Here is a 27,533-nt window from a genome sequence, read left to right as displayed (position 1 = left end):
GCTTTGTTATGGAACAACAAACAACACGAAATAGAAATAAATTTCAAATTTATTAAACACTAATAGGAACAAAAAATAAGTGATGGTAAGGCTACAATAAAATGAATTTTTTCTTTAATTCCGAGAGAGAACTCTTTCAATGATAGTTCATGCGAAGAGTCAAGATTCAAATTCAAGAATAGCAAATATTGACGTATTTAAATAATTTTAGTATTTTGAAATAGAAAATATTTTGTATAAATTTTAGAACATATATTTTATAGGGTTGGTATTTTAAAAATTGATTGATATAATGTGTAGGGTTTGAAATTGTTTTATTCATTGGATCATGCTAACCTGTGCCTTCGTGACATTTTTTAAACTGAAAATGATATTTCATTGACTTTTGAGTAATTGACTACACATTATAATACATAATTATAATACTTCATCTGTCCTATAATACTTGACACAATTGACCTTATTACGCATGTCAATGCATAACTTTGAGCTTAAATATCTTGAATAATATATTAGAAAAAATTTAGGTCAAAATGACACATTTCAAATGGGTCATCTATTGCGGGACGGAGGGGTACCTACTATATATGTTTCCTAAACCGGTGTGTCTCATGGACATTGGTAATTTGAATTGAATTCAATAAAAAAAAAACACTTTTGAATACATTGCTATTAGTACCACTGCTTTAGGCGGACACCCCTGCACTATCTAGAATTGGGTCAAGCCCAATATATCCATCACAAATCGAGCGGTAGTCTCCCTCTCATTTATTTCATTCTGAAGCCTAGATCAAAACTGACGGGTTGTTCATTTTCTCCTTCCTCATGCTCCGCCGCCAACCTTTCCCCGCATGCACCGTCGAGATTGGCCTCGTTTGGCCAAAAGAACCTCATTTTCTTCATCTCCTCAACAATGTCTGTCTTTCTATCTGGATAGAGGTACGAAAGCAGCAGGTCGAAAAAATGGGTATTCTATCATTGGGTGTGTTTGGTTTGGAAGAGAAGTTGTGAAGAGAGAAATAGGTGAGAGAGAGTGAGAAGAGAGAAATATGTGAGAAATAGAGTAGATTTGATGTGTTGTTTGTTATAAGAGAGAGATGAGAGAAACAGAAAAGAGAAAAGTGTTGATTATTTATAAAAGTACTAAAATGACCCTACAATAAAGTGAATAGATTGAGAATATAATATTTTAATGCAAGGGCAATATTGGAACAACAAAGTGAATAGTCTTCTCTCTCCCCTTTCTTCTCTATTGTGAGGAGAAACCAAAAAGTGATGGGTCCCACTACTTTTTAATCTCTTTTCCCTATTTCTCTTCATTCCAAACAAGAGAAAGTTGCTCTCTCTTCCCTCTTTCTCTCTTCTCTCTTTCTCTCTTCCTTATTTCTCTTCAACCAAACAGACCATTAATGTTGCTGGAAACCTTAGGTGAGATATATGAGGCAGATTCAAATCATCTATACTATTAGGTGTTACATTCTCATATATTTATTGTTAATTGCTTCATTCCACGTGTTAATTGAGAAAATTAAATTTGTTTCCCACACTATCATTATTTTTTAATATGCACCGATTTATGCTGTAAATGGAATTTCTAATTTTTTTTTTGTTGAAATTTTCAGAGATTACCATGAATTGTTAGTGTCTCCTCAAAAGCCCACCCTTTTGCATATTCTGAAGTAGTTAATGACCAATCATGGTAATAACCAACCAACAGGTAATCTAAGTTCAAACAATGTGATGTGTTGTTATTTGTATTTTGTATTTGTATGTGTGAATGCCAGATTGAGTAATTATAATAGAAACTTGAAATTTTATTTTCATGGGTGATGGACTGTACTATGGGTTTGAATGTAAAAAAGTAATATCATTCGATGTGAATTTGTGATTTTGATATGCATTTTTGGGTTCCTGCGCTAGCCTTGGAGAAAATGCCAAAATGTATTCTTGATACAGAGAACCTGATATGGTTTTGTTAACTGCAGGAGTGAAATGTAAAAAGAAACTTTCATGTGCTTGCATGCTATTAACCTCTTAGTTTGATTGGAGGGAAAAAAAAAATCAAAATCACATCAAATAGTTTTATTGTCTGAATAGATTCATAGTCTTTATGATAGCCTAGCCCTAGTATAGGAGTATGCTAACTTGGCTATAATTTCAGTCTACATTCAGATGGATTGAAGCAAAAAAAAAAAAAACTGGGTAGTAGCATTATGCAATATCCTCATATTAGAAACTATATTTTAAAAAATATTCCTTTTTCTTTTGTGGATAGTTTGCATAAAAATCTTAATTGCCCAATTTTTATGAAGCGTTAATACTTTTTCCTTCCAAATCCAAACTTAATCTTGTATTTGTTTTGTTGCTTTATCAGATTTTCAGATAGGAATCTAAAAAAGTTCAATATGTGATAGTGTGGCGCTAGAATATAAAAAAATCTGCATGTTGTATCAATAATTTAATCTGATATATTGTTCAAGAAACACATATCACACTGATTACTGGAAATATTATTGATTGTTATTATGCGGTTGTTCCTTATTTCTTTGGCCTATTTGGATTAAAGATCACAAAACTGTTGGGTATTATTTAACCAATTGTTTATGATCTTTTTTTAGAAGTAAACAAGAAACAAATTTTGTTTTTTCTCAATATATTGTGATAAATTTTGTATACTTATTTGAATTTTGGTTTCGGAGTGTGCAAGTCTAAATCCATATGTTTGACTGTCTAATTTTTTTAACACTTCAGCAATTGCCTATCTCACCTTTACTTGTGGCTTTGATATTTTGATAAAGCATTACAAATTTACTCAAAGTAAATTTACAATTTGTGTTACTGTCATGTGCACTAATAAAATATGCTTCTTATTATTTAAATCCTAAGTTCAAACATGCCCTGTGACCCTGTAGTGCAAGTTCTGAGGAAAGCTAATGTTCTCGTTTCTCCTGCAATGGCTGCTGGTAAATTTATGTAGACCTAAAATAATGCAGTATTTTAAAAATAATATCTATGATCTCAGAGCATGATAAAAATAATACTCCCTCCGTCCCATATTACTTGACCTAGTTGACTCTGTCACGTATGCCAATGCACAATTTTAAACTTAAATTTCTTTAATAATCTAGTAGAAAAAATTACGAAAATTTGATATTTTGAAAATATTAATCGAGACGAATCTAACAACATCTTATATGCTATATTTTGTTTTTATATATTAGTAGAAAAATAGAGTCAAAGCATGCTGCATGAATAGTGCAAATATTCTAAATAGGTCAAGTAATATGGGACGGAGGGAGTATGTTCCTTGGCTTCTCGCTCCTTTCTTTCAAAGTCTCTGGTTTCTTGTCAACTTGATTCAAGTAATTATAAATCTCATGATCTCTTACAATATTGTATTTTTTTAATATTAACTGATAGTCATGCTTTCTGAAAAGCTCCATCGAAAATAATGAATCATCCCTATCTTAAATTGTTTCTTTTCTCAAAAGCACCAAGCTCTAGAAGCATCTCTTAATACTAAAGTTTTTTTTAGAACTATCCTAGTTTTTACAAAGAATATGAGTATTATCCCTAATGATTTTAATTCCATCCCTTATTATATTTTGTATCATTCCTTCCAAAAAGTGGCACCTATTTGAATTACTTAATTATTGACATGGTATTCTATTAATATTTTAACTTTAAAATAATATTAGTATTATATTGAGTATTGAGTAATAGATACAAAAACATTTTATAGCAAGGATAGATGGACAACTACCAATTTAGCTCTTTGTACTACGACTAATATCTACTTCATATTATATTGACTATGCTACTTTTATAGCATTGATTGATGGACAACGTATTCTCAATTTCTATTTTGAACTATAATTTCTTCTCAAAATTCAAATATGAAATTTCATTTTTGGTGATTGATTGGACTTTTTTGTTTTGAAATTTCATCTAAGATTCTAGTATGATGCATGTAAGCGTGCATATATATTATGGCTTAAAATCATAGGTTTTGTATTATTTCTCTTAATATTTAAATTTAAATTTTACGAAAGTTTACTTTTTTAAAATAATAGTCTTCTGATTAACTATTTCAGGTGTAGGGATGAGTTGTCTACTTTTGGAATATTTTTATGGTTCCTTCCCAACCAGTGTTATCACCACCAGAATTGATTGTGAGGTGAGAACCAATTATCATGTTGGCAATATAGCATGAGATAATTCAAGAAAAATGTTGGTTTGTTTGCTTCAGGCACTGCTCAATTTATACCCTGAATTCTTGAATAAACATGAGAACCTTTTTGTTAAACTATATTTACACCTTGGACAGATTGTAGAAAAATGAAAAGATTCAATTTTCCTTTTGCCCTTTAATCATCTTTCCTTTCAAAATAAAATTTAAACTTTTGAGACTAATTGTTGTATTCTTTTGGCATGCCTTCATGTTGCTGTTGTGGTTGCCTCAAGAGTCTCATGAGTTAGTTGTGTAAACCTATGAATTGGAAACAAAGAAGAAGCATGAAATTGCATACATATCTTGTATAGAAGTTTACATACCATTAACAAAACTTGTTGATTTATATCCTCCAATAGACCACATGCATCATCAAAGTTAGAGCATGGAGCACAATTATGAAGACAAATCTCAACATGAAGGACAAATTAATTTATCAAACATGAGAAATGCTTATAAAATGATGCATAAACAAGAGAGTATGAAGGGTCAGAGGGATGGAATGCACTTTAGCAAAGACAACATATACTTCCTCCGGTCCTAAATATAAGCAAATTTGACTTTTTACATTTATTCAATTAATGATGTATATGGTCCATAATATGGACCACATACATCATTAATTGAATGAACCTAAAAAGTGAAATTTGCTTATATTTAGGACCGGAGGGAGTATATAGAAAAATAAAATTGAATAAGACAAACTTGTATAGTAGGTTTGTAACCTATATTGTAGCTTTGTAGGTATTATATGGGGAAGGATTGTTTAGCAAGTAGATGCAAAAAATGACAAAACCATTGCAAGTGGATGTTAATTTAATCTGATTTTATTCTACAGCCATACATTTGAAAATGTTCAACGCAGGAGCCCACCATAACATGTACTCCATATGTACAAATCAAAATAATAGTTACAAATCAAAATAATATAAACTATTCCCGTTTGAACAGTGGGATTTTTTTAGCACTGTGGTTAAGATTATTGATTGTTGGAAGATGGGGAATAATTCACTTGATTGGAGAATTATGCCAACTATTGTGTCCTCTTTAATGTCTCAATTGTTTATGATTTCCTCTGTGATACGTTTAAATGAAACAAATTTTTTGGCTAATAAATTGAAATCAAAGTTTTATCACCGAAATAGGAATGTGTTGATTTTGGAATACGCACAAGTAAACTGAAAATGTCGTATTTGTGTTTTTTTTTATCACTTCATTACTGTCCATCCGCTTTTACAAATTGTTTTCTTTACTGTCATCTGGCTTTTACTGATTGTTAATTAAACATTACAGATTGTATCAAATTGTGTCATTCTCTGATGCAGGACAAATGTTTCGAAGTTGCAAAACGCATAATTGAAGCCATTAAGAGCAAAGGTGTTTCATCTAACGGGGCTGCTGAATTTTCTTTGTGGTGAGTTTCACTAAGCATACTTATTTGGTATGCATCCCTCTCCTATTCTGTATGCTGACGCATCATCTCCATATAGGTTTACTTGTATATTAGGTTTAATGTTTGAAATATAAGCTAAATTTTGAACTCACATTGTACTGCGTTTACTTCTTTTTTACAATTTGCATAAATGCTATTATATATCCCAAAATGAAACCAAATAAGACAAACCTAATATATTGCAATATGCATGTCTACATGTATTGCCTTTACTGTATAGTTGAAATATTGTGTCGTTTTCCTAACTAAAGTCATAAAATCTGTATGTAGCCTTATGTGATAGTGTGACACTTTTAACTTTATAATAATATAAAATTGCTTGGATAAAATATTGCAACTTTTTCATGAATTTGTAGACTAATTATATGTTTTATATAAATAGAGAAACATGTTATTATTATATCATAGTTATAGTTAGTGAATTTGAATGGTGCGAACTTTTTCTTTCCATATTCAATCTTAATGTTGAATTTGTTTTTGTTGCATAATCTGTTTTTCACACTGATTTATGTATAAATCATAAATTCCCAACGTCTATTCAAAATCTATTTACCTTTCGGAGTTGAAATCTGGAATTTCATTTCTGGTGATAGATTAAACTATTTTTTTGTTGCGAAATTTCTTCTAAGGTTCTAGTATGTGATGCATGCAATATGTGGCTTAAAATCATGGCTTTTGTTTTATTTTCTGATCATTCTTTCTCAACCAGTTTATCACCACCAAAATTGATTGTAAGGTGAGAACCATTGATCATTTTGGTAATAAAACATGCGATAATGCAACAATGAATCTTTTAACTCTACATTATATGTTCAATTAAAACTTGAATATTAAAATCTTGCTGACGTGGTTGCTTTAAGATTCTCAGAACATAAATCTTCAACTTGAATATAACCAATAAGAACGGCTGAAATAAAAAATATAAATTGAATTACTGATAACTTTTTATAGCGTTAAAGTGTTTTTATACCTTCAATGATTTGATTACAGTGTGAAGGTAAACCCTTGTTTTAGGGATTATTACCATTTTACTATGGAGTGCCAAGATTACTCACATGACTCTAGTGTGAAGGCTGGTATTTTGATGCAATCAGTCCAAAGATGCAGGTAACACTCGATGTCTGTATTCATATAATCATTGTGTTTGAATTGCAATTAGAGCCTTCAAATCTTTGTTTGAAAAACAAACATTATCTTCACAATTTCTACCTTTAAAGTTAATGAAATCAATTTCTACCATGTTTATAAATATAATTTGGTTAAGTTAGCATACTTTGAATAATGAAGAACACAATTCAGTTACGACTATCGTTAGCTATATTAGTGTAGTTTAAACTCCAGAATTTAGAAGAGCATTTGCTTACATTATGAAGTATTCCATCTGCAAAAATGAAAAGAATGATAAAAAGTTAGTGAATGCCATTAAAGGATGGATGCATATCAGAAATTTGAGGAATACCTTTGTATAAGTGAAAAGCAAAACAATGAATAGGTCAAACATTGTGTTTTGAAGTAGTATACAATTTCTCACTCATTCCTTCATATTTGTTGTTTCTCTTTTATCACCTTTCTCATGTAATAGCTTTCCTAATAATTTCCCCCTCTTCAAATAATTCTGCAGGAAGGAAAAGGAAGAAACATATGAGAAGTCCATTGAGAAACATGAAGACTATGGAAAGTGAAGATTTCAATGGCAAAACAATGCAAAGTTGTGGAAGGAAATGGAAAGCGATGGAGAACACTGCTTCAAAGGCATTATATACATAGAAAAATATAACCAAATAAGACAAACCTATGTAGTAACTTTGTAGATATTATATATATATATATATATATATAGGTAAGGTATTGTATGGGAAAGGTATTGTATGGGGAAGGATTAGCAAGTGGATGTTGAAAAAGACAAAACCGTTGCAAGTGGTGAATTAGCTTAATAATATTTATTTCTTGATTAAAATATTGCAATTTAATCGTGAATCTATAGTGGGTTTTTTTTTTGCTGCTGTGGTTAAGATTATTGATATTCATGTATACTATATTTAGTTGAATTCTCAACCATTTTGGCACTTGGCACCATAATAAGTACCTGTGACATATAAATACATGTATATTCTGTAATGGTTTTTCTATGCCATAATTTCAACCAACAATCAGAACCTATCACATCACTGAGACATATTTGTGATCATGCATCAGAGAAAACTAGGTGTTGTGACACTGAGATATATTTGGCTGGAGTTTTTGGTGAATTTGTGCCACTAAAAATCTTCCTTTACTATATTGTTGTTAATTGAGTAGAATTAATGCCTCTAGTTCTTATTTGATTGCCGGTTTTTAGTTTAATCTATACTCTGGGATCAGAGTGTTAATAACCATATGTTATTTATTATTAGCTAGAAAAGGAGACATCGTTAGAGGTAATTTTTTTTTAGTGAAAAAACAGTGAAATACAATTATACAGAGTTCTATGAAATATTTTATGAAAATATGAATTTTTTTTAATTGTATTTTTTATCAAACCGATCAACCGAACCAAACCGATTAGTTTGGTTCGGTTTCTTTTTTGAAAAACAGTGAAAATCGAACCAAACCGAACCGATGAAGGTTTCATTGGTTCGGACATTTTTTTGACTAAAAACCAGTCCAAACCGAACCGTTACACCCCTAATGATTTCCATTAAACAAATGTGATATATGGAAGAGACTGTTAAAATCATTTCTATTTTTTAATTGTAATATGTAAGAAAATACAAGTGAATTTCTACTTTACATAATATCTCTGAAAATCAATCAATTTTTAAGATAATGTAAACAAAAATTAAATAAGCTAGTCCTAAACAATGTTGTTTTGAAAAACCCGAATTTTCAAATTCAAATGAGGATTCAAATTAATTCCCTCATGATAATCCTTGAGAAGATTCCATCTCATGATAATCAATTGTGAGTGTTAATCTCACATCAACTTATAAATTTATTAAAAGTTAGATATATAAAAAATGTGACTCAGATTTTCAATATCTTAAAATTTTGGGTGAAAACATGGTGTCTCACTTTCTTGTGATCCTAGAACATTGATCCGTTTTTACTCCCAACAATTGTTATAAGAGATTTTGTTTCATTAAGGGATAAGAATTCTTATCGTGCTCTATGGCTATATCATTGTATGATATTTCACATCATAAAATAAAGGCGGTGCTTTTAAAGTGCTAACTTGTAAAGGTGTTGGCTTGGAAATATTTGATACTTAATGTGACTCCGCCTCTCATTCCTAACAACCACATTGTGCATAATTTATAGTATGAATTTAGTTGCAATCTCATGTTTCGATGTGAAGTTTAGGTTATAGACATTTGATGGAGGAATCAACTTTTGTCTTGTTAAGTATTAAAGTCAAAGATCCGTTGATACAATCGGAATCGTACAAAGTATTGATTAGTATATGGGCACTGATTTACATTGATGCGAAGTGTGTTGTGAGATTATGATGGTGGTTGAAGAACTTTCAGCCATAAAAAAGTTACACCATAAATTTGCAGCCTGATTTTCAACATATGGAAATTTTTAGAGTGCTTTAACTTAAAGAGAAGTGTATTCTTTATGGTTGGGTATGATAGTTCTTTTGAATTATGGTTGTCGGTGAAGACAACGTGAAAATTCATAGAGTGGTTTGACTTCACGTGAAGTCTAATTTTAATGGTGAAGTATGATAGTTTTTTTTTTCTTTACGGGAAAGTATGATAGTTGTTTTGAACTATGGTGTTGATAGTAAAAGCATATGTATAATTTTCAATCAAGGCGAAAATTGTTAGTGATGGTTGAATGATACATGTTGAAAAAATCTCATAGTGCTTAGTCTTGTAAAGGAAGAGGAAGACCAAGACTATAATATGGGTTATAGTTATTTGTCACAAGATGCACCAGTCGGAAGCTCTTTATGCTTGTATTTGACTTTATTTATTTTTCTCTTATACTCTTATTTTAACGTGTTGTGAGATATGCTTATGTATTTGCTTGGAGAGCGTGGGTTTACCGATGGTCGTGGGGAGTTTGAGAGAATTTTTTATCTATTGTAAAAGAAAAAATTATTGTTATGCTCTGATTGTCATTAGACAATTATCGTGATTTTTCATCTGTTTTAAAGTTATTTAGATTATATTCATGTGTTATGTTTGTGTGCATATTGATGTATGCAGGAAATCTGGGCTATTTGCCTCTTATCATAGTTCCAGCTATCTGTAAGGGAAGAAGTCATCCTTTTGGAGACGTAGATTTTTGCTACCATAAAGGACTAGCATTTACTTCTCTAACAATGGCAGTATGACACTAACTCCAATCATTTGAAAAATTTATGTATAGTTGAATTAATTGAGATTTCTAAACTATTTAAAACTTTTACTTTAAATGTGGTTCTTGTTTTGCAGGTAGGACACATTTATGCTTGGTCTATTGTGTACAACATTCTCCGCATATATACACCTAAGACCAAGGTTGTCAAATTTGATGAATCCACAAAATTTGAAGAAATTAATAATCCAAAAAACCTTTCTAAATGTTCCATAAGAGCATTGACCCCAATTAAGGAAGAATCATTGTCTAATGGTCATATTGATCAACTTCAAGTAGAATGTAAAGTGATTGATGGTCAAGAAGAGGTTGGTGTATTTTCTAATATATAATTTACTTTTTTTTTTCTTTCAATTTGGCTCTTAGTATATAATTTACTTTATGTAAAGTTTCTTGTATTGTAGAAATGATAATGTGAATTGAATGCAAAATGGCATGTCATCATGCACTAAGGATTTAATTTAATTATTTAAAAGAAGGAAGGTAGGAAGGTCTTATACTTTCAAGTGTCTCACAGGTACTAGAAAAGCCAAACATTATGAAACATCTGAAAATATTATGCGACAAAATCAAATTGAAGGAACTATTTGCACCTGCATTGTGGGGATCGGTACGTCCATAATTCTATTATTGTTTTCTCATTAGTTTTCTGATTATTTTTTAATCAAGTAATAAAAAGGAAATGGTATACAAATTTTTCTGAAGTGTTTAGAGAGAAGTTTATTCAAACTAACTTCTAGCACTAAGTTCATTTGAAATGCTTGAGTTAATGTTAATGTCTACTTTAAACAAACATCAACAAGTTGATTGTTATACACTAAAGCTTAAGAGAGACAATGTGATCTTGATTTAAGAATATATTCATGCAGATTTTTGGAGTAATAATTGGTATAGTTCCTCAATTTCGAAAACTACTAGTTGGTCAAAGTGCTCATCTCCATGTCGTTCAAACCTCTATAGCTATGTGGGGTGAGTATCATCTACCTCCTATTTGGTTTTTTTTTTTTTTTTAAATAGTCTCGTAGTTAGAATTTCACTTTTTTAAGGTAAGTAAGTGGGAAATTCGAGCTTGAACCCCGGCCACTTCATATATAATACAATGTCTACCAATTGAGTTATACACATGGGAACATCTATTAAGTTATTATATTAATGAAAAAACTTAGTTACGTAAAGTAGTATATACTTTATTCCTACTATTCTCTACTAAAATGATAAGATAATTGTCACCAATATTTTTGAAAGAGTGTAAAAAATGCATCTAAACAAATTTATGAAGGCATGACAATTTAGTCCTTATATTAAAATATATAGTTATTCTAATAGATTATATACTCCCTTTAGCAATTTTCTTGATTTTCAGGGAATTGAAGCATGCATTCCATCAATGATATTATTGGTTGGTGCAAATCTTCTTAAGGGTAATGAATCAATTATCACAATGAAATGAAATTTTCAACTTTCTTTTTAATCTATATGTTGTGTTTAAATTCAATTTAGTTGTCAATTAAATTTGAAAATGAATGTGAGGGAATGATTTTCAGGTTTAAAAGGATTAGGAAAGAAGTTCCACTAGTTGTTGGCATTATAGTGGTAATGTATATTGCATTGCCAGCAATAGGTATATGCATTGTGAAAGGTGCAGCTCCTTTCAGCTTGATAAACTCTGATCCATTATATCAATTTGTTTTACTACTTCACTATGTTGTTCCTCCTGCAGTATCCATTAGTAAGTTGTTTATTTATCATACTTTACAATTATTATTATTATTATTACTTGATTCCTCATGTATTTATCAAATTATTACTATGTAGTGTGTATATATAGTACTAAAAAGCTAATATGTCTAGCTTCTACTCTAACATAGAATCAATTCTTGACTTTAGTGACATATACACAAACAAAAGTAATTTTAAACCCAATTTTTCAAACATATGTTCATAAAAATCATTTTTTATAAATGTATACAAACATAAATTAGTTTACTTTTAAATCAGTTTCACCCAAAACTAATTCTATAAAACTAAATCATTTAAAATCACAACAGATTTTTGGCGAGATTGCTGGTGTGGTAGTGTTCCGTTGTGTGAGCGCTTTAGGCGACTATATGACTTAACTGTCAATAAAGTAATCACAGTAAGGAACATGTTCTTGTTGGGGGTGGAGGAGGGTAGGGGAGTGTGGCAGTGGCGACATCGTTTATGGGTGTGGGAGGAGGACTTGGTAGAGGAGTGTAGGGATTTATTACTAACAATCTCTTTGCAGGAATCAGAAAGTGATAGGTGGTTGTGGTTACCGGATCAGATTGGAGGCTATACTGTTCGTGGTGTGTATGATATGTTGACATCACAGGAACAACCTCATGTTCATCAAAATATGGAGTTAATTTGGCATAAACAGGTTCCTCTTAAAGTTTCAATCCTTGCTTGGCGGCTATTGAGGGATCGATTACCTACAAAATCCAATTTGGCAGATCGTGGAATTCTACCTATGGAAGCTCGGTTTTGTGTTACAGGGTGTGGGCATGTTGAAAATGTGACTCATATGTTTTTGTCTTGCCCAATTTTTGGCGCATTGTGGCCTATGGTGCGGGCTTGGCTTGGTGTTGAAAGGGTAGATTCTCTTGCTATTTCAGATCATTTTATGCAATTTATTGAATATGCAGGTGGCTTGAAATCCCGTCGATCCTTATTCCATTTGATTTGGCTTCAGTGTGTTTGGGTTTTATGGAATGAACGGAATGATAGATTATTTAGGAACCGTCAAAGTTCTATGCCACTTTTGCTAGATAAAGTAAAATCTCATACCTTGTGGTGGTTGAAAGTTAGTAATGTGGTCTTTAATTTTTGTACTCATAATTGGTGGTCGAGTCTGCTTTTATGTATGGGCATCGATTGACTCTGCTGTAATTTGACAGGATGTTGCTCTTTCCGTGATTGTTATGGCACGTCTTGTGCTCCAACAATTACGTTGATTTTGGTAATATAATTCATTTTTGTTTCTTCAAAAAAAAAACATTTAAAATCAATTGCTTGGAGTTGGTCAAAGTGAATGCTCACTTATCATGTTTGCAACTTATTCCTTTGCTCCACTTTTACTTGCTTGGAGTTGGTCAAAGTGAATGCTCACTTATCATGTTTGCAACTTATTCCTCTGCTCCACTTTTACTTACCCTTTGGTGCACCGTCTTCATGTGGCTTGTGCTATAAACTATAACTTTAGCGAAATTATCACTGAAGTATAATATGATTGCTCAGCATAGAAGTGTGGAAATTTAGGGATGGGAATAGGCCAGGCCAGGCAAGGCTTTGATAGGCCTGAGCCTGGCCTATGAAAAAATTTACAGGCCTAAGCCTGGCCTATGTCCTATCATAGGCCGTTTTTCTTGGCCTGGCCTGGCCTATTTAAAAGCCTGGACTGGCCTGAAAGCCTACTTACAGGCCTACTTTATATTAAGGCCATCAAATAGTTCATTTAGCCTACTAAATAAGCTAAACAAGCCTTAAAGCCTACTTAAAAGCCTATTTAACTACAAGTAAATTTTAACTAGATTAAAGCCTACTTAAAAGTCTATAACAACAAAGCCTATTATGGGACTACTAGATAGAGAAAAAGATATTTATATTTTTAATATATGCAATTATTTTAATATAAAAAAACATTTTTTAATAAATAGTATTAATAGGCCAGCCTATTAGGCTTAACAGGCTTTTCTGAAAGCCTAAGCCTGGCCTATTTAACTAAACAGGCTTTTTAAAAAGCCTAAGCCTAGGCCTATCTACTAAACAGGCCAGGCCAGGCCAAAACAGGCCAGGCCGTAGGCCCCTGTAGGCCGGCCTGGCCTATTCCCAACCCTATGTGGAATGTTAATTTGAAATATGAAGGATTTTTCATCTTAAGATCAATAATATAGGTACTGTTGACTATAATTAAATTATGAGAAATGATGGTTGTATCATCATTTAGGATAACTCTCTCTCATCTTAAAAAAAAAAAAAGTTGAAAAATTATACCAAAAGTTGTCACAAAAATATTGTCTTTTATTGGTTGCACTGTTGTTAGAATAACCTTTAATTAAATGAATATGCCAGAACAAGAACATCAACCCGACACTATTTAGCTTTGTATCTAAATATAAGGCTTGAAAATATCTTTTAGAGATTTTTTTTTTTATGAAGTCAATCTAATCTATCAAAATTGACATCATGGATAATTAAATTTGAGACTTTGAGATGATCACACCCAAATTTGGTTAGCCGCCTAACATATGTAAAATCAATCCAACATACATTACAATCTTTTTATAACAGTCTTTAAACTCGTAAATTAATCCTTTAATGTGAAATTTTTATGGAATTTTACTAGTTAAATAACTATCCACTCATCAAAAAAGGAAAATAATGGCATTCTTGTTAAAGGTGGGGGTGTACCATACCATCAAAATTCCTTGTCCAATCTCACCGTATCTTAGTTCTTCATATAGTAGCCCAATAGTAGCAATATGACTTTTTAGGGACAAAACAGCATTGATGCTAATCTCCCCCAACCCCAACACACATACTGGAATCTATCTATCTTCTGGTAGGTTTTCTTTACTCATAAAACCTATCATAATCCATATTTAGGTATGGTTTTTTCTTGCAAAATTGACCAATGCATGAGCGTGTATAGCAATCACCAACATCGCTTCCTCCATACTATAATCTTTCTTTAATTCTAATGCAAACCAAACCTATTTCTTTTTCTTTTTTCAAAAAAATTAGAGTACATTTCTTCAAAGGTCATGTGCATCAGTTTTGGTTAAATCTATACTACTTGTATACTAAAGTTTCAAAAAAAAAAAATCAAAAAATATAGTAATGAATAAAGCGCAACTAAAAAAAATGACATAAACATTGGGCACTCGTAATGATAACACTTCCTCTCATTCTCCTCATCATGCTAGTAAGCTTGGTACTGAACAAGCTCAACAAAAACCTATGATTTTGTGCATCGATTTGTTGCATATTAATATCCAAAAAGTAAAACAAAAGTCATTTAGAAAAATATAAAATTCTAAAAAAAAAAGGGATAATTTTGCTTAACAGAAAATACTCAACTTTCTGTGATAGATAAATGTAGTTGTCATATAATGTTTACCATTCTTGCAACTCTTGATGTGGAAGAACGTTCACGTTTTGTGGCTATTTTGTGGAGTATTTGGCGCGCCCGTAATGCATGCTTGTGGGAACAAAAATCTGTTAATGCTAAAGCATCTTGTGTTTTAGCTTTAGATACGGTTCAAGACTATATGTGGTGCAACCGTCTTAATACTGATGCGCAAATTGTTGATCGAACTTGGACTAAACCGCCGACAGAATGGATCAAATGCAATGTGGATTGTGCTCTTTTTGAAGCTGAAGGTCAATTTGGTGTCGGTATTTGTTTCCGTGATAACCTTGGACGTCTTCTCCAAGCTCACTCCATGACTTTTCCATATGTTGCAACAGCAGCCGAATGTGAAGCTACTGCTCTTCAACAAGCCATTCAAATTGCTCTTGACAAGGGCTTTAATCGAGTTGCTTTCGAAACTGATTGTCAGGTAGTTGCGAATGCTGTCCTCAACAACAATTTATATGTGAACGAACTTGGAAGTTTATTGTCTACTTGTAGGACTCTACTCTCATCTAATGCTAGTTATACTCTAGCTTTTATTAGGAGACAAGCTAATAGAGTCGCTCATAGTCTTGCTAGAGCGTCTATATTACATGCTAGTCCCAGTATTTCTATCATCCACCTTATTGTATTCACTCTCTTATTATGGATGAAATGAAATGAGCTATCCTTTCCTCAAAAAAAAAAATGTAGTTGTCATATAAATATACGTTTTTCACACTTTTTATTTATTAAGATTGTTTGTCTAAGCAAATACTTCCCACTAATAATATAGTTAAAAAAAATGTTTGCCTAAAATCACTCCTAATTTAGGTATACTATATATAGATTACATCTAGAAATAATATACTTGAAGCATTGCAATTTAAAATAATTAAAGTATAAAGAATGTGCTCCATAATGTAAGTGAAAATGCAGCACAAGAATAAGTTGCCAACATGATAACTGAGCACTCACCTAACTAACTCCAAATAATTGAGTAATTGTACCTGTAACATTAATAAAGTAAGTGCATTTTCAACCAAAAAAAGTTCAAATCTTCTAGAGACAGAAAATCGAGCAAAAAATACTAAATATGCAAACAAGTTTAGAAAAGAGTGATATTTATTAATAACAACTAATTTAAAGCTTATAGTGAAAAATGGAGTCATTCAACAATATAGTGATAAATCATTAAACTATAATGTTTGAGTTTATGCTATAGTTAGTAAAATTGGCCTCAATCACAATTCACATATAATAAATTTTATTTGTTCCCTATTAAAAAAAAAAAACACCAGTAAGTAAAAAACTAATTTTAGGAATATGACATAATTATTTCTAAAAACAAATATTCTTAAGTTTCATAAACAACTTACTTAGGGCTACTGCAGGTGGAAGAGCAAATTGAAGCAGTAGAAGAAACTGATACAGTGGATCAGGATGGATCAAGCCAAAATGAATAGCACCTTTAACAATTCCTATACCGATTACTGGCAAGACTATAATAAATCTAACCACAATTATGCCAACAACAATTGGAACTTGTTTTCCTAATCCTTTTAAACCTGAAAACAAACAAAAAATCTCAATTTTGTTGTCACATTCATTTTCAAATAAACTACTAAATTTTGACAAAATAAAATAAAATTAGTTACCCTTTATAAGATTTGCTCCAACCAATATGGTCATTGCCGGAATGCCTGCATCCCTACAAATCAAAGAAAAGAAGTATAATTTTGTGAGTTTAATTTGTATATACTGTTAGTAAATCAAAACCAATAAAATGAATTATTTTAAAAGTAGTTATGTACAAAACTTTTTTAATAATACGAGTAGTAACTTATTGACATTGTAAAACGTTTTTACACTAACGCAAAGTATACTAACCTAGTTCTAGTTTTGTTACCTAATAATAACAAAATATGGATGCAGTGGATATATTGACCAATTTTAGAATACTTACCCTACCATGACTACAGAGTCTTGGACAACACCAAGAGGAGCATTGTTTACAATCAACAGTTTTCGAAATATAGGAACTACGCCAATTATTAAACCAACAAGCTGCTTACAAACAAAGAAAATATGTTAACAAATAATTGAAGTTTAATTATATTTCAACTTAAATGTCATAAGTTAAGTATAAAATTAAGTTAGTTTGTTAATTTTGTAAATAGACCGTAGTATTTAAACACAAAGTTGAAATTTGTCGAATTATGTTCATGTGTTGATCTAAACTATAGTTTCTCTATGAGGAATGGGTTAAATGAAAAATTATAGAAAAAAACAAAGAGAAACAATAAGGAAGAAATTTTACATACCGCTCCAATTGTGGCTGGTGCAAATAATGCCTTCAATTTCATCTTTTCTGCTAATATTTTTACTTGTTTCATAATCTTTTCCTTTTTTGATACCTATGTAAAATTCTTGAAAATATAAGATCGTAATAACTTCTATCAAATAAATACAATGCTTTCATAATCTAATTATATAAAGCTACCTTTACTTGTCCATTAGAATTTGTACATTCAATTTCAAATTGCTTCACATGTTCGTTGTGTGATCTATCCTTTGAAATGTTTTCTGGATCATTTTCTAATGCAGAATTTGAGCTAATCATGGAATCATCAACTTTAACTTCATTGGAAATCTTGCTTGAATATATGCGAACAAATGTTGTACACAATTGACCAAATGTAAATGGTTCCTATCTGAAAAAGAAGAAAAGAAAAAAACAACAAAAATTAGTTCAACATTATTATGAAATGTCGATACCACTAAGAGATGGACCAAATATGTATAATATCTTTTTGAATAAACTATCAATTTAATCATTAAAGTATACTCTCCCTCTGTGGATGTTTCGATGGTGACATTGTAATTTTGTTTAAGTTATAAATTGTAGTACTCCTCTGTGTTGGTAATCATGGAATCGAATGGAAGATACCACTAAGCGATCATAGTGATGAGCAAGAAAGCAATCATAGGAGTATTCACGTGGGAGATACTCATAGAAATTTATAGTAGAATGAATAGATTGTTAAAAGAATGAATAATTGAAATGATACAATGTGTGTTCCTATATATAGAAATTAGTTGGAGTAACTAACTCCAATTAGCTTTGACCAAATTAATAGCTCTAGTTAACCTATCAACGGACTATAGTTGATTATCGTGATTCTGACGAAATGTGCATTCAGTATTACTGATTCTGACAATTTCGCTGTTGATTTAAATAAATATGCATTAAGACAATTTCGCTGTTGATTTAAATAAATATGCATTAATTCAGTATCGTACTGCCATTGATAAAGAAGTATAAGCAAGTCCATTTCTATGACAAACAGGGTTGCCTCTTTGTTTACATACAGCTGGGACAATAATCAAGGGCAAATTTCCTAAATTTCCTGTAGACATCAAATCAAATTCATCTTTAGCATTAACTTTTTTATATTCTTATATGATAATTTACAATGTTTTTTAGTCATTGAAAAAAATTATATATGATATTTAGTTGTGCAAGGAGATGTCGTCGTGAGCTTAACTCAGTTGACAAGAACAATACATAATATATGCAAGGTTCGAGGTTCAAACCTTGACCACCACAAAAAAAAAATTGTGTATGTAAGAAGATAATTTAAAATTAAAAAATGTAAGTGATTCTTTCTAGGGTTAATACACCTTTTGGTCCCTGCAATATGGGCGAAATCCAGTTTTAGTCCCTGTAAAAAAAAAAGTTTAGATTCTGTCCCTGTCATTTGAGATTCTTCCACTTTTGGTCCCTCCTCTAACCTAGTCAGCAGAATCTGCTGACGTGGCAGGGTGACTGTGTAATTTTTTTTATTTTTTTATGGGGGTACACGTGGCATTTTCAATTTTTTTTAAAAAAAAATTAAAAAATTCTGGAAAAATAAAAAAAATCCGAAAAATTAATAAAAAAATTCTGGAAAAATTGAAAAAAAATCTGGAAAAATGAAAAATAATTAAAAAATCTGAAAATTAATAAAAAAATCTGGAAAATTGAAAAATTGAAAAAAATATTAAAAATTCTGGAAAATTGAAAAATTAATAAAAATGAAAAAAAATCTAGAAAAATAAATTTAAAAATTTTAAAACGAAAAAAAAATCTAAAAAAATAAAAAAAATCTAGAAAATTTATTCAAAAATCTTAAAAAATAATGAAAAAAATATAAAAATCTTAAAAAATTTAAAACGAAAAAAAATCTTAAAAAATCTAAAAAAAATCTAGAAAAAAATAAGGAAAAATAAAAAAATTCTGGAAAAATTTAAAAAATCTCGTAAAATTTTGATTCAGATTTTTCAGAATATCGATACATATTTGACAGAAATTTCAGATTTTTGATACATATTTTTTGAGAATTTTTCAGAATTTCGATACATAATTTTCGAAATTTTTTCAGAATTTCGATCCATATTTTTCAGAATTTCGATACATAATTTTCGAAAGTTTTTCAGAATTTCGATACATATTTTTCAGAAATTTCAGAATTTCGATACATATTTTTCGAGAATTTTTCAGAATTTCGATACATATTTTTCAAAATTTTCAGAATTTCGATACATAATTTTCGAAAATTTTTCAGAATTTCGATCCATATTTTTCAGAATTTCGATACATAATTTTCGAAAGTTTTTCAGAATTTCGATACATATTTTTCAGAAATTTCAGAATTTCGATACATATTTTTCGAGAATTTTTCAGAATTTCGATACATATTTTTCAAAATTTTCAGAATTTCGATACATAATTTTCGAAAATTTCGATACATATTAACTTTTTCAGATTTTTTTTTTATTTTTTCATTATTTTTCATTTTACGAGATTTTTTTTATTTTTCCTTAATTTTTAAGATTTTTCCAGATTTTTATAAATTTTTAAGAATTTTTATTATTTTTTAAGATTTTTTAAATTTTTCCAGATTTTTATAAATTTTTAAGAATTTTTATTATTTTTAAGATTTTTTAAATTTTTCCAGATTTTTATAAATTTTTAAGAATTTTTATTATTTTTTAAGATTTTTTTATATTTTTAAAATTTTTTAAGATTTTTTTTCGTTTTAAATTTTTTCATTATTTTTTAGACTTTTTTTATTTTTTAAGATTTTTTTATATTTTTAAAATTTTTTAAGATTTTTTTCATAATTTTTTCAGATTTTTTTCATTATTTTTAATTTTTATAATTTTTTTTATTTTTTAAGATTTTTTTTCGTTTTTTATTTTTTAAAGAATTTTTTATTAAAAAAATCATTACAAATGCCACGTGGCACAATAACAAAAATAAAAAATTAAAATAAATACACAGTCAGCGTGCCACATGTGCAGATTCTGCAGACTGGGTTAGAGGAGGGACCAAAAGTTGTAGAATCTCAAATGACAGGGACAGAATCTAAACTTTTTTTTTTACAGGGACTAAAACTGGATTTCGCCCATATTGCAGGGACCAAAAGGTGTATTAACCCTTCTTTCTACATGCAGCACAACACCCCAAGGCCAAAAAAATATGTAAGGGCATATTTCAATTTTTTTCTTCAGGAATCAAGATCCAAACTGACCATATATCTGGAGGACCGCTTACGTATTGAGATGTGTTATTTGCAGGGCCGTTCCTAAGAAATTTGTGGTCCGATTCTAAAAATAAAAAGAGGCCCCGAGGAAAAAATACTCAATTTTTTTTTCAAGAGAAAAAAGTGTTTATAACATTTGTTTTGTATTAATTTTTTACGAAATAATTATAATTTTATTGTTAGAGCTTTGTTATTTTATACTAAAAGTATGGACCAAAAAAATAACATGAATAATTGAAAAGAACAAAAAATAAATAAGAAGGAAAAAAAAGTTCTAATGTGTTTGTTAGTTAACTACCGCTGACTTATATATAAAAAACACGTCTTAACTGCCGCTGGGTTTTTTGGTCATTTACTTATATTACTAAGACACAATGAATGTCAAAAAAGAAATCTTCTTCCACAAATTATCTAGTCGGCCCATCAAGCCCATCAATCAGAATTCTGCTCTTTACTCAAACGGTTTTGCTCATTCCCAAATTAAATGATCAAAATACCCCTACGCATGTTAATTCACGCTATTGTAAATGACAACGTGAGTTAACACACATTGCATGAGTTAACTCACGCTACGTGACTTAAATCATGCAGAAAAAACACACACTAAAACCCGGCGTGAGTTAACTCACGCTGGTTTTGTTTGATCAATGTTCTATCACACATTCGCACACACAGTAGGGGGCCACCTTATTCCCTTATTTTCATCATAATTTTTTGTTCTTTTCCTAATAAGACTATAACCTTCACCAACTATGCAAGTTATCATAAATTAAACATTTTTCCTTCCTCTTCCATGTCGGCAACAAACAAACAAAAATTCAAAACTAAGTTTTATAGTAACGTCACAGTGGTGTATAATTACAGGTATAGAACTAGGAGTTTATATATATATTGAGGGGATCAAAGAGGAAGAGCAGCAAAATACATATATACTCATGATTGTCATGTACTCTTTATATGAAAGCAACCATTCAAAAATCATGGGTGTTCAGTGTGTGTTAAATTGAATGAAGCAAAACCAAGGTGAGTTAACTCACGTTGAGTTTTAGTGTGTGTTTTTTCTGCGTGACTTAGTCACGCAGCGTGAGTTAACTTACGTAGGGGCATTTTGGTTATTTACTTTAGAAATGAGTAGAGGTAAAGAGCAGAATTCCATCAATCACACTGTTGAACCACTTTTTTTATTTTTTTGAGGGAACTGTTGAACCACTTATAAGTTATAACTATCAAAAACAATTCTTAAAAAAATAAAAATAAATAAATATCAAAAGGGAGGTTATTTTTTTTTTCCTTGTGTCAAGGAAAACATCAACCCTAGTTTTCTTCAATCATTTTCTACCATCGGCACCCGCCGCCGCCCCACACTTGTTTTCTGGTTCGTCTCTTTTCCTACTTTTATCTTCTCTTTCATTGTTATTTTCGAAATCGACCCATACTCCTCAAAGAAAGGTATTAGCTTATAAAAATTGTTTTGGTTAGTTGTGCCACAGCTGGTGCTGCGCCCCATGTCTTCCGTAAGAACTTACTACCCCAATAGGTAGGATCTTGCTGTGAGATATTGAACTTGCCCGCAGATGGGTGACCGCTATATCAACCGTAGCAGTAGCTTCTCACTTTTACACAGCTCCGACGCGGCTGGGCACGAAAAATCCGCTATAGCAGGCGGCGAGGCCGCTATTGACAACTAGTCGTCACTTATAACATTTGGTAATTTGAAATGGAACTCTAGGATAGGATGACGACATGTATAACAGTACAACCCCATTTAGAACCCAATTGCATGTAAGCCTGACCTGCGGATCATTGATCTGAGGATGAAATCGTCCATCCTACAAGTTAGGGGTTTTCGGAACTTTAACCACTACACTAGGTGGTCATATCATATCACATGTGAAATTAGGTGATTCTCACTCTGTCTCAAATAGGGTGTCCCCATTCTTTCTTATTCTGTCTCAAATTATTGTATACCAATGCAACATCTTTTTTCCGCTAATATATCCTTATTAACCACATTTATTTATTATTCTTAGTAACTCTAATTTGAGACGGAGATTTTCCGTGGTTTGATGTTTTTAAGGTTTGAGCAATGGCATTATTTCGTAAAATGGGGAAGAATTTTGTTGTGAATCATGATTCACCTATGTCTACTCTTTCGGTATTTCAAGCAACCAGATCCATGTCATCTGCAAAACTTTTTGTAGGAGGTATGTTAGTTTATCATGTTGAATTATCTAAATGGAATGTGGCTACAATTTTTTCAAGTTTTAATCATAATGCAGGCCTTTCAGATAACACTGATGAAACCCGTCTCCAAAATCATTTTGCTCGATACGGGGAAGTTCTCGATGGTAATTACTGTTAAATGGTTTCTGAATAGACTTAATTGCAGTTTTGGCCCCTAAGTATCACAATCTAGCGATTTTGGTCCCCCTAAATATCCCCTTCTGAATATAACATAACATAGTGAGACAAAGCAAACTAATATGATGTTCATTTTAGATCCAAATGTACTTCTGCCCTTTGTCATCTGAGCAAATTCCAGTTTACCCTTATAATTGTTTTTATTTCAGGAGGCCAACCTTGTAGTTCAAAGATTCTTAACTTTCGAGGCATCTTACTTTACTAAATAGATGATTTGGGAAGGGGTAAACTAGAATTTGCACAAATGGCAGGAGACGAAAGTACCTTTAATCTCATATTTGATGTTTTCAAGGTCTAAAAGAGAAGAATCCTTGATTTACTAGGTTGTAATCCAATTTCTTTTTACATGTTGGAAATTCAAAATTGCTCAAATGGCAGGATTAAAAGTATATTTAACCCTAAATTTCATATATGAGTTGATTGAGTGGTTATTTTTTTTTTTTGCTGATAAAATGAATTTTTTTAATGAAATTGAAGATCTCGTATTTATACTTCTGTATGCTATTGTTTCTTGTGTGGGTGTACTTGATTTTATTCTTTGTTCCTCTCTTAATTTACAATTCTAGTTGTGTAATTGGCACCAGTTGTCATGCGTGGCAAAATGGCAAGCAACAATGAATGTTTATATGACAACGAGAAAAATGGTAGTTGTGTCAAAAAAATGTATTTCATAATATGGTGATTATTGATTTATACCCTACTACTGGTTGTTTTTAATGTTCCTCCAGCAAAGATTATCATGGATCGTAAAACAGGAATGCCTCGAGGCTTTGGTTTCGTAACTTTTGCAACAGCCGAGGAGGCATCGGCTGCCCTTGAGACCATGAATCTTGCCATTAAGGCCATGAAAAACCAGGTATTATTTGATTGGCTGAATTACTCTTTTGGTCGTTTTACTTTTTAATTGGTTTCGCTTTGGTTGCCTAATTGGTTTTGGTTCCATTTGGGCCACTTAGTTATATATTTGTTACTAGCATTTGTCGGTTCCATTAGTTTTTAACCACAAATGTGTAGGATGGACCAATATTGTAAGTGGTCCATCAAGCACCTTATTATTATTATTATTATTTATTTTTTTAATTTTAAACATTTGATCTTTTTCATAAAAGAAACCATTTGATCGTGCAGTATCTTACTACGTGCCATTAACACTTAATTTTTTTTTGGCTTTCGCACCGGTTTTCGACCCACCAATGGTGGGCGACTAATCCGGCTCTTGCGTAGAGTCATGCACACTGACCAAGCGTTGTGCCCCTTGGGAATCGAACCCGGTATTCCGCGGGTACGTCCCTGGAAGGTGCTCATTGCCACTGGAGCCCAAACAACTTGGTTCATTAACACTTAATTTTTGTTTTACATTTCTTAATTCTCCTCCCTCCTTCTCCTCCTCCTCCTACTATTCTTCATCTTCATCATTATCATCTTTAACCTTCATCATAAAATTCATGAAAAAACAGTAAATCAATAAAAAAATCTAACCAGTCTCATTCTTTGTGTTTTCATCTTAAAACCTTCAATCTAACCTAACCTGAAAAAACAAATCCCCAAACTCCAGTTTGTCTCAATTCAATCATTGTGAAAACAAAGAACGATACTTCAATATCCAAGCCACTCTTAGCTCCATCTCTCTTCACCATCTCTTTCAATATATGAATTGTTGTTGGTACAGAACCCAAATGGTTTCAATTTTATTAATCAACGCGAAAAGAATTAGTGCCAGCCAACGGTTCCTAAAGCGTTGGAGAAGATGAGCGTGATTCGTTGTCTTGTGAAATTCCCTTTCATGGTTACTGAAATTGACAATCTTGAAGCACTTCCAACATCTAGTGATGATGTAATTGGAGATTTGGGTATATTGTTAATAACACAATGCTTACGAGGTTGGATTTGAGGTGAGCATGTTTTTGAGAAAGTTTCAAACCTAGGTAGTTTTGTGGTGCATCTAGTAACAATGGAGACTTAATTTGAGACATTGGTTTCAGAGAGGGATCACATGATGCTTTACTGTTTTTTCTATTTTATTAGTAGCGTTGTGTTGTGTGGGAGAGTAGAGAGACCATGAAAGAGGAGAGTGAAGCTTTTGTTTTCTTTTGATTTTTTTAATTTTTTTTTTTCAATTTCTTTCTGGGTTCGTTTGCTGAAGGTAATGATGAAAACAAAGACAAAGTGAGGAAAAAGAGTAAGTTGAAGAAATGTAAAAATAATTAGTTGTGGGAGGTTAACTTTTAGATACAATAGACCCTGCAAAATCCAATTTTTTTCTTTTTAAAAAAAGATCAAATGATCGAAATAAAAAAAAAATGAAGTCTTTGGTGGACCACTTACAATGTTGGTCCATAGACAATTGTGGTTAAAAACTCACAGTAGGGGCCATTGTGTGTAACATAATATAATTAAGGGACCTAAACAGAACAAAAACTAGTTAAGGGATCTAAACCAATTAAATAGTTAAGGGATCAAAATAATACTTTAGCCTATCAACTTTTGTGATGATTTGTTCTTGCTAAATTATAACATTCACCAATTCATATGGTAATCATGACTTAATGCCTTATTTTAAGAATTTTTTCAGAGTTTTCATCACTTAATGTTCAATACTTGGAGGAAGCAATTGTAATTATTTAGATAAAGATATTTTTTTAAACCAGAAACTATATATATATATATGTGTGTGTGTGTGTGTGTGTTACTGATTCTTTGTTCTAGATCTTTTCTAGTATACATTTAAAAAATATACTCCCTCCGTTTCAAAATGAGTGTCGCTTTAGGCGTTGGCACACAGATTAATAAATGGAATGAAATAATCATTGGATATAACGCTTTTACTAAATTGCCCTTACTTTATAAGAAAAACACAAAATTAAAGTTGCATTGAAAATTGTGTGAGAGAAAAGTTGGAGTATTTATTGAGGGTAAAGTTGGAAGAAAAAAATTAAAGTTGTATTGGAAATGTAAAGTGACATTCATTTTGAAACAATTTTTTTTTGACTAAAGTGACACTCATTTTGAAACGGAGGGAGTAATATCAGAGTAACCATGAAAATTCTTTCAAAATGGAATTAGATTAAGTATTTGAAAGATGTACTTTCTCTATCTTGTATTAATTAGCATACTTGTTTGTTTCACGCACATTAAGGAAAAACTATTGACATTATAAATCAATTGATTAAGTTTGTTTCAAACCTATACTAAATAATACACTGAACTACAGTTTTGAGAGCAGTAAATTCGAACTCACCAACTTAGCTTTAAACGTGCACATGCACACTTTTTAACTGAGTTTGATGAAAAGATGGTAATGGTCAAAATATTGACTTAGATAACCAATTTGGTGTAATTTTTTTTAATTACAAACATTTAACTTTGATGAATCTCAGAGATATTTGGCCAAAATTTTACAAGGCAGTGTGTATTACAATTTCACCATCAATGAATTGTTGCTGTTTGTTTCTATCGACTCATTTTGCTGCTTTGTTAAACTGAAAATGCTGGCAATGTTTCTTGTAGTATCTAAAATTGTGTTGTCACAGGATCTATATGGTCGGATGGTACGAGTGAACTATGCTATAGAAAAGCCGCATCCTGGGTTTGGTGGTGGTGACTATGGTGTCCCAGGAAGCTATCACGGCAGCCATCTCAAGACTAGTTATGCAGCTGGTGGTGACCAAGATGGTGAACTCAGCAGAAACCCCGATTTAGTATATGTTGGTCAACTTGGTAGCGACCAAGATGATGAAATAAACGATGAAATAAACAAAAAGGTGGTTGAGTTCAACTTACGGAGTTTGCTGACAGAGCTTTTAGAATGAAGGTATTCCTTGCACAAAGCAAATAACGACTGTTGAAGATGGGTTTCAAACATTTCCTTACTTCTTCCCCTTTAGTTTTGGGAACTTCATTGTCATAGTTTGTCAGCTTAATGTCAGCTTAATGACTGATTTTAAAAATAGGAGTTTCTAGGATTGAGTGCAACTACATTTGTAATAATTTTCTTTTGATTGTATGTGTAACACCAACAATTCATATTAAAGGTGTGTTTGGTATGGTATCCAACATGTTTATGTCCGACATGGTATTGGCATGACACGTATTCTATATATATACTATAAATTTGAGGTTTTTCCTCAAATGTATAAATAGAAATGCAAGCTTTTCTAAACCATTTTCTTGACACGTTGCACTATAAACTAAACCGTGCAATAGCATGGATTTGTAATTCAATGCTATTTTTTAATTTTTTTTATAATAAGATAATACATTCAAGGACTTGGGCATTATAAAATTTTGGAATGGTGCATAAACGCTATTTTAATGGCGTACCTATTGTCTAATAAAAAAAAATTGGTACAAATTGTCTAATAA

General features: G+C 31.2%; 3 protein-coding genes, 1 long non-coding RNA gene and 1 pseudogene across 11 annotated transcripts; 3 read left to right on the top strand and 2 right to left on the bottom strand.

Annotated features, from left to right (window-relative positions):
- The first annotated feature begins 2,562 nt into the window (after positions 1 to 2,562).
- LOC146896960 (uncharacterized) lies at positions 2,563 to 13,007 on the top strand. Of its 3 annotated transcripts, XR_015021505.1 has the most exons (10): positions 3,308 to 4,177; positions 4,465 to 5,645; positions 6,675 to 6,791; positions 7,306 to 7,480; positions 8,082 to 8,101; positions 10,106 to 10,336; positions 10,546 to 10,638; positions 10,898 to 10,997; positions 11,392 to 11,449; positions 11,573 to 13,007. XR_015021505.1 is itself a non-coding variant. In XM_085732789.1 (5 exons), exons 1-5 carry the CDS (start codon positions 2,894 to 2,896, stop codon positions 7,364 to 7,366), a joined length of 396 nt encoding a protein of 131 aa, XP_085588915.1. In that variant the 5' UTR covers positions 2,563 to 2,893; the 3' UTR covers positions 7,367 to 7,705. The 3 variants fall into 3 exon arrangements, 2 of the variants coding, with proteins under 2 accessions (XP_085588915.1, XP_085588914.1); XM_085732789.1 differs by lacking the exons at positions 8,082 to 8,101; positions 10,106 to 10,336; positions 10,546 to 10,638; ... (1 more) ...; positions 11,392 to 11,449; positions 11,573 to 13,007 and adding an exon at positions 2,563 to 2,963 and having other exon boundaries at positions 4,095 to 4,177; positions 5,557 to 5,645; positions 6,699 to 6,791; positions 7,306 to 7,705; XM_085732788.1 differs by lacking the exons at positions 8,082 to 8,101; positions 10,106 to 10,336; positions 10,546 to 10,638; ... (1 more) ...; positions 11,392 to 11,449; positions 11,573 to 13,007 and adding an exon at positions 2,568 to 2,963 and having other exon boundaries at positions 4,095 to 4,177; positions 5,557 to 5,645; positions 7,306 to 7,705.
- On the bottom strand, positions 6,740 to 7,465 carry LOC146896961 (uncharacterized). The gene is made up of 2 exons (XR_015021520.1): positions 7,144 to 7,465; positions 6,740 to 7,065 (listed from the first exon to the last, which is right to left on the bottom strand). It is a non-coding gene; the product is annotated as an uncharacterized LOC146896961 (long non-coding RNA).
- Positions 13,008 to 15,160: 2,153 nt separating the features above from the next.
- On the top strand, positions 15,161 to 15,841 carry LOC146896959 (uncharacterized). Its single transcript, XM_085736366.1, has one exon. It carries the CDS (start codon positions 15,161 to 15,163, stop codon positions 15,839 to 15,841), a length of 681 nt encoding a protein of 226 aa, XP_085592492.1.
- A 248-nt stretch (positions 15,842 to 16,089) lies between these two features.
- LOC146896958 (protein PIN-LIKES 3-like) lies at positions 16,090 to 20,698 on the bottom strand (annotated as a pseudogene). Its single transcript, XR_015022609.1, has 8 exons — positions 20,658 to 20,698; positions 18,466 to 18,574; positions 17,666 to 17,876; positions 17,487 to 17,579; positions 17,129 to 17,229; positions 16,821 to 16,873; positions 16,542 to 16,730; positions 16,090 to 16,172 (listed from the first exon to the last, which is right to left on the bottom strand). The product of XR_015022609.1 is annotated as a protein PIN-LIKES 3-like (transcript).
- A 1,345-nt stretch (positions 20,699 to 22,043) lies between these two features.
- LOC146896957 (glycine-rich RNA-binding protein 4, mitochondrial-like) lies at positions 22,044 to 27,239 on the top strand. 5 transcript variants are annotated; one of them, XM_085731735.1, is made up of 5 exons: positions 22,044 to 22,125; positions 22,828 to 22,954; positions 23,039 to 23,098; positions 23,900 to 24,027; positions 26,702 to 27,239. In XM_085731735.1, the coding sequence occupies exons 2-5, from the start codon at positions 22,837 to 22,839 to the stop codon at positions 26,978 to 26,980; spliced, it is 585 nt and encodes a 194-aa protein (XP_085587861.1). In that variant the 5' UTR covers positions 22,044 to 22,125; positions 22,828 to 22,836; the 3' UTR covers positions 26,981 to 27,239. The 5 variants fall into 5 exon arrangements, with proteins under 5 accessions (XP_085587861.1, XP_085587859.1, XP_085587862.1 ...); XM_085731733.1 differs by having other exon boundaries at positions 23,030 to 23,098; XM_085731736.1 differs by having other exon boundaries at positions 22,044 to 22,650.
- The last annotated feature ends 294 nt before the right edge of the window (positions 27,240 to 27,533 follow it).

Source organism: Medicago sativa, chromosome 8, assembly GCF_051527215.1.
Source record: "Medicago sativa cultivar Bolivia chromosome 8, Bolivia_mono, whole genome shotgun sequence".
In the NCBI taxonomy this organism is placed as follows: Eukaryota; Viridiplantae; Streptophyta; class Magnoliopsida; order Fabales; family Fabaceae; genus Medicago; species Medicago sativa.
Note: the sequence above shows the minus strand (reverse complement) of the source record. Positions and strands in the feature narration are given on the sequence as shown.

Bases quoted from the DNA above. Each gene is read 5' to 3' on its own strand.
- LOC146896960 (XM_085732788.1), top strand. From the start codon at position 2,894: ATGCCCTGTGACCCTGTAGTGCAAGTTCTGAGGAAAGCTAATGTTCTC. The intron at 2,964-4,094 runs GTAAATTTATGT...TAACTATTTCAG, and splicing joins TTCTCCTGCAATGGCTGCTG to GTGTAGGGATGAGTTGTCTA. The intron at 5,646-6,674 runs GTGAGTTTCACT...ATTTGATTACAG, and splicing joins GCTGCTGAATTTTCTTTGTG to TGTGAAGGTAAACCCTTGTT.
- LOC146896959 (XM_085736366.1), top strand. From the start codon at position 15,161: ATGTTTACCATTCTTGCAACTCTTGATGTGGAAGAACGTTCACGTTTT.
- LOC146896957 (XM_085731733.1), top strand. From the start codon at position 22,837: ATGGCATTATTTCGTAAAATGGGGAAGAATTTTGTTGTGAATCATGAT. The intron at 22,955-23,029 runs GTATGTTAGTTT...ATCATAATGCAG, and splicing joins TGCAAAACTTTTTGTAGGAG to GCCTTTCAGATAACACTGAT. The intron at 24,028-26,701 runs GTATTATTTGAT...GTGTTGTCACAG, and splicing joins TTAAGGCCATGAAAAACCAG to GATCTATATGGTCGGATGGT.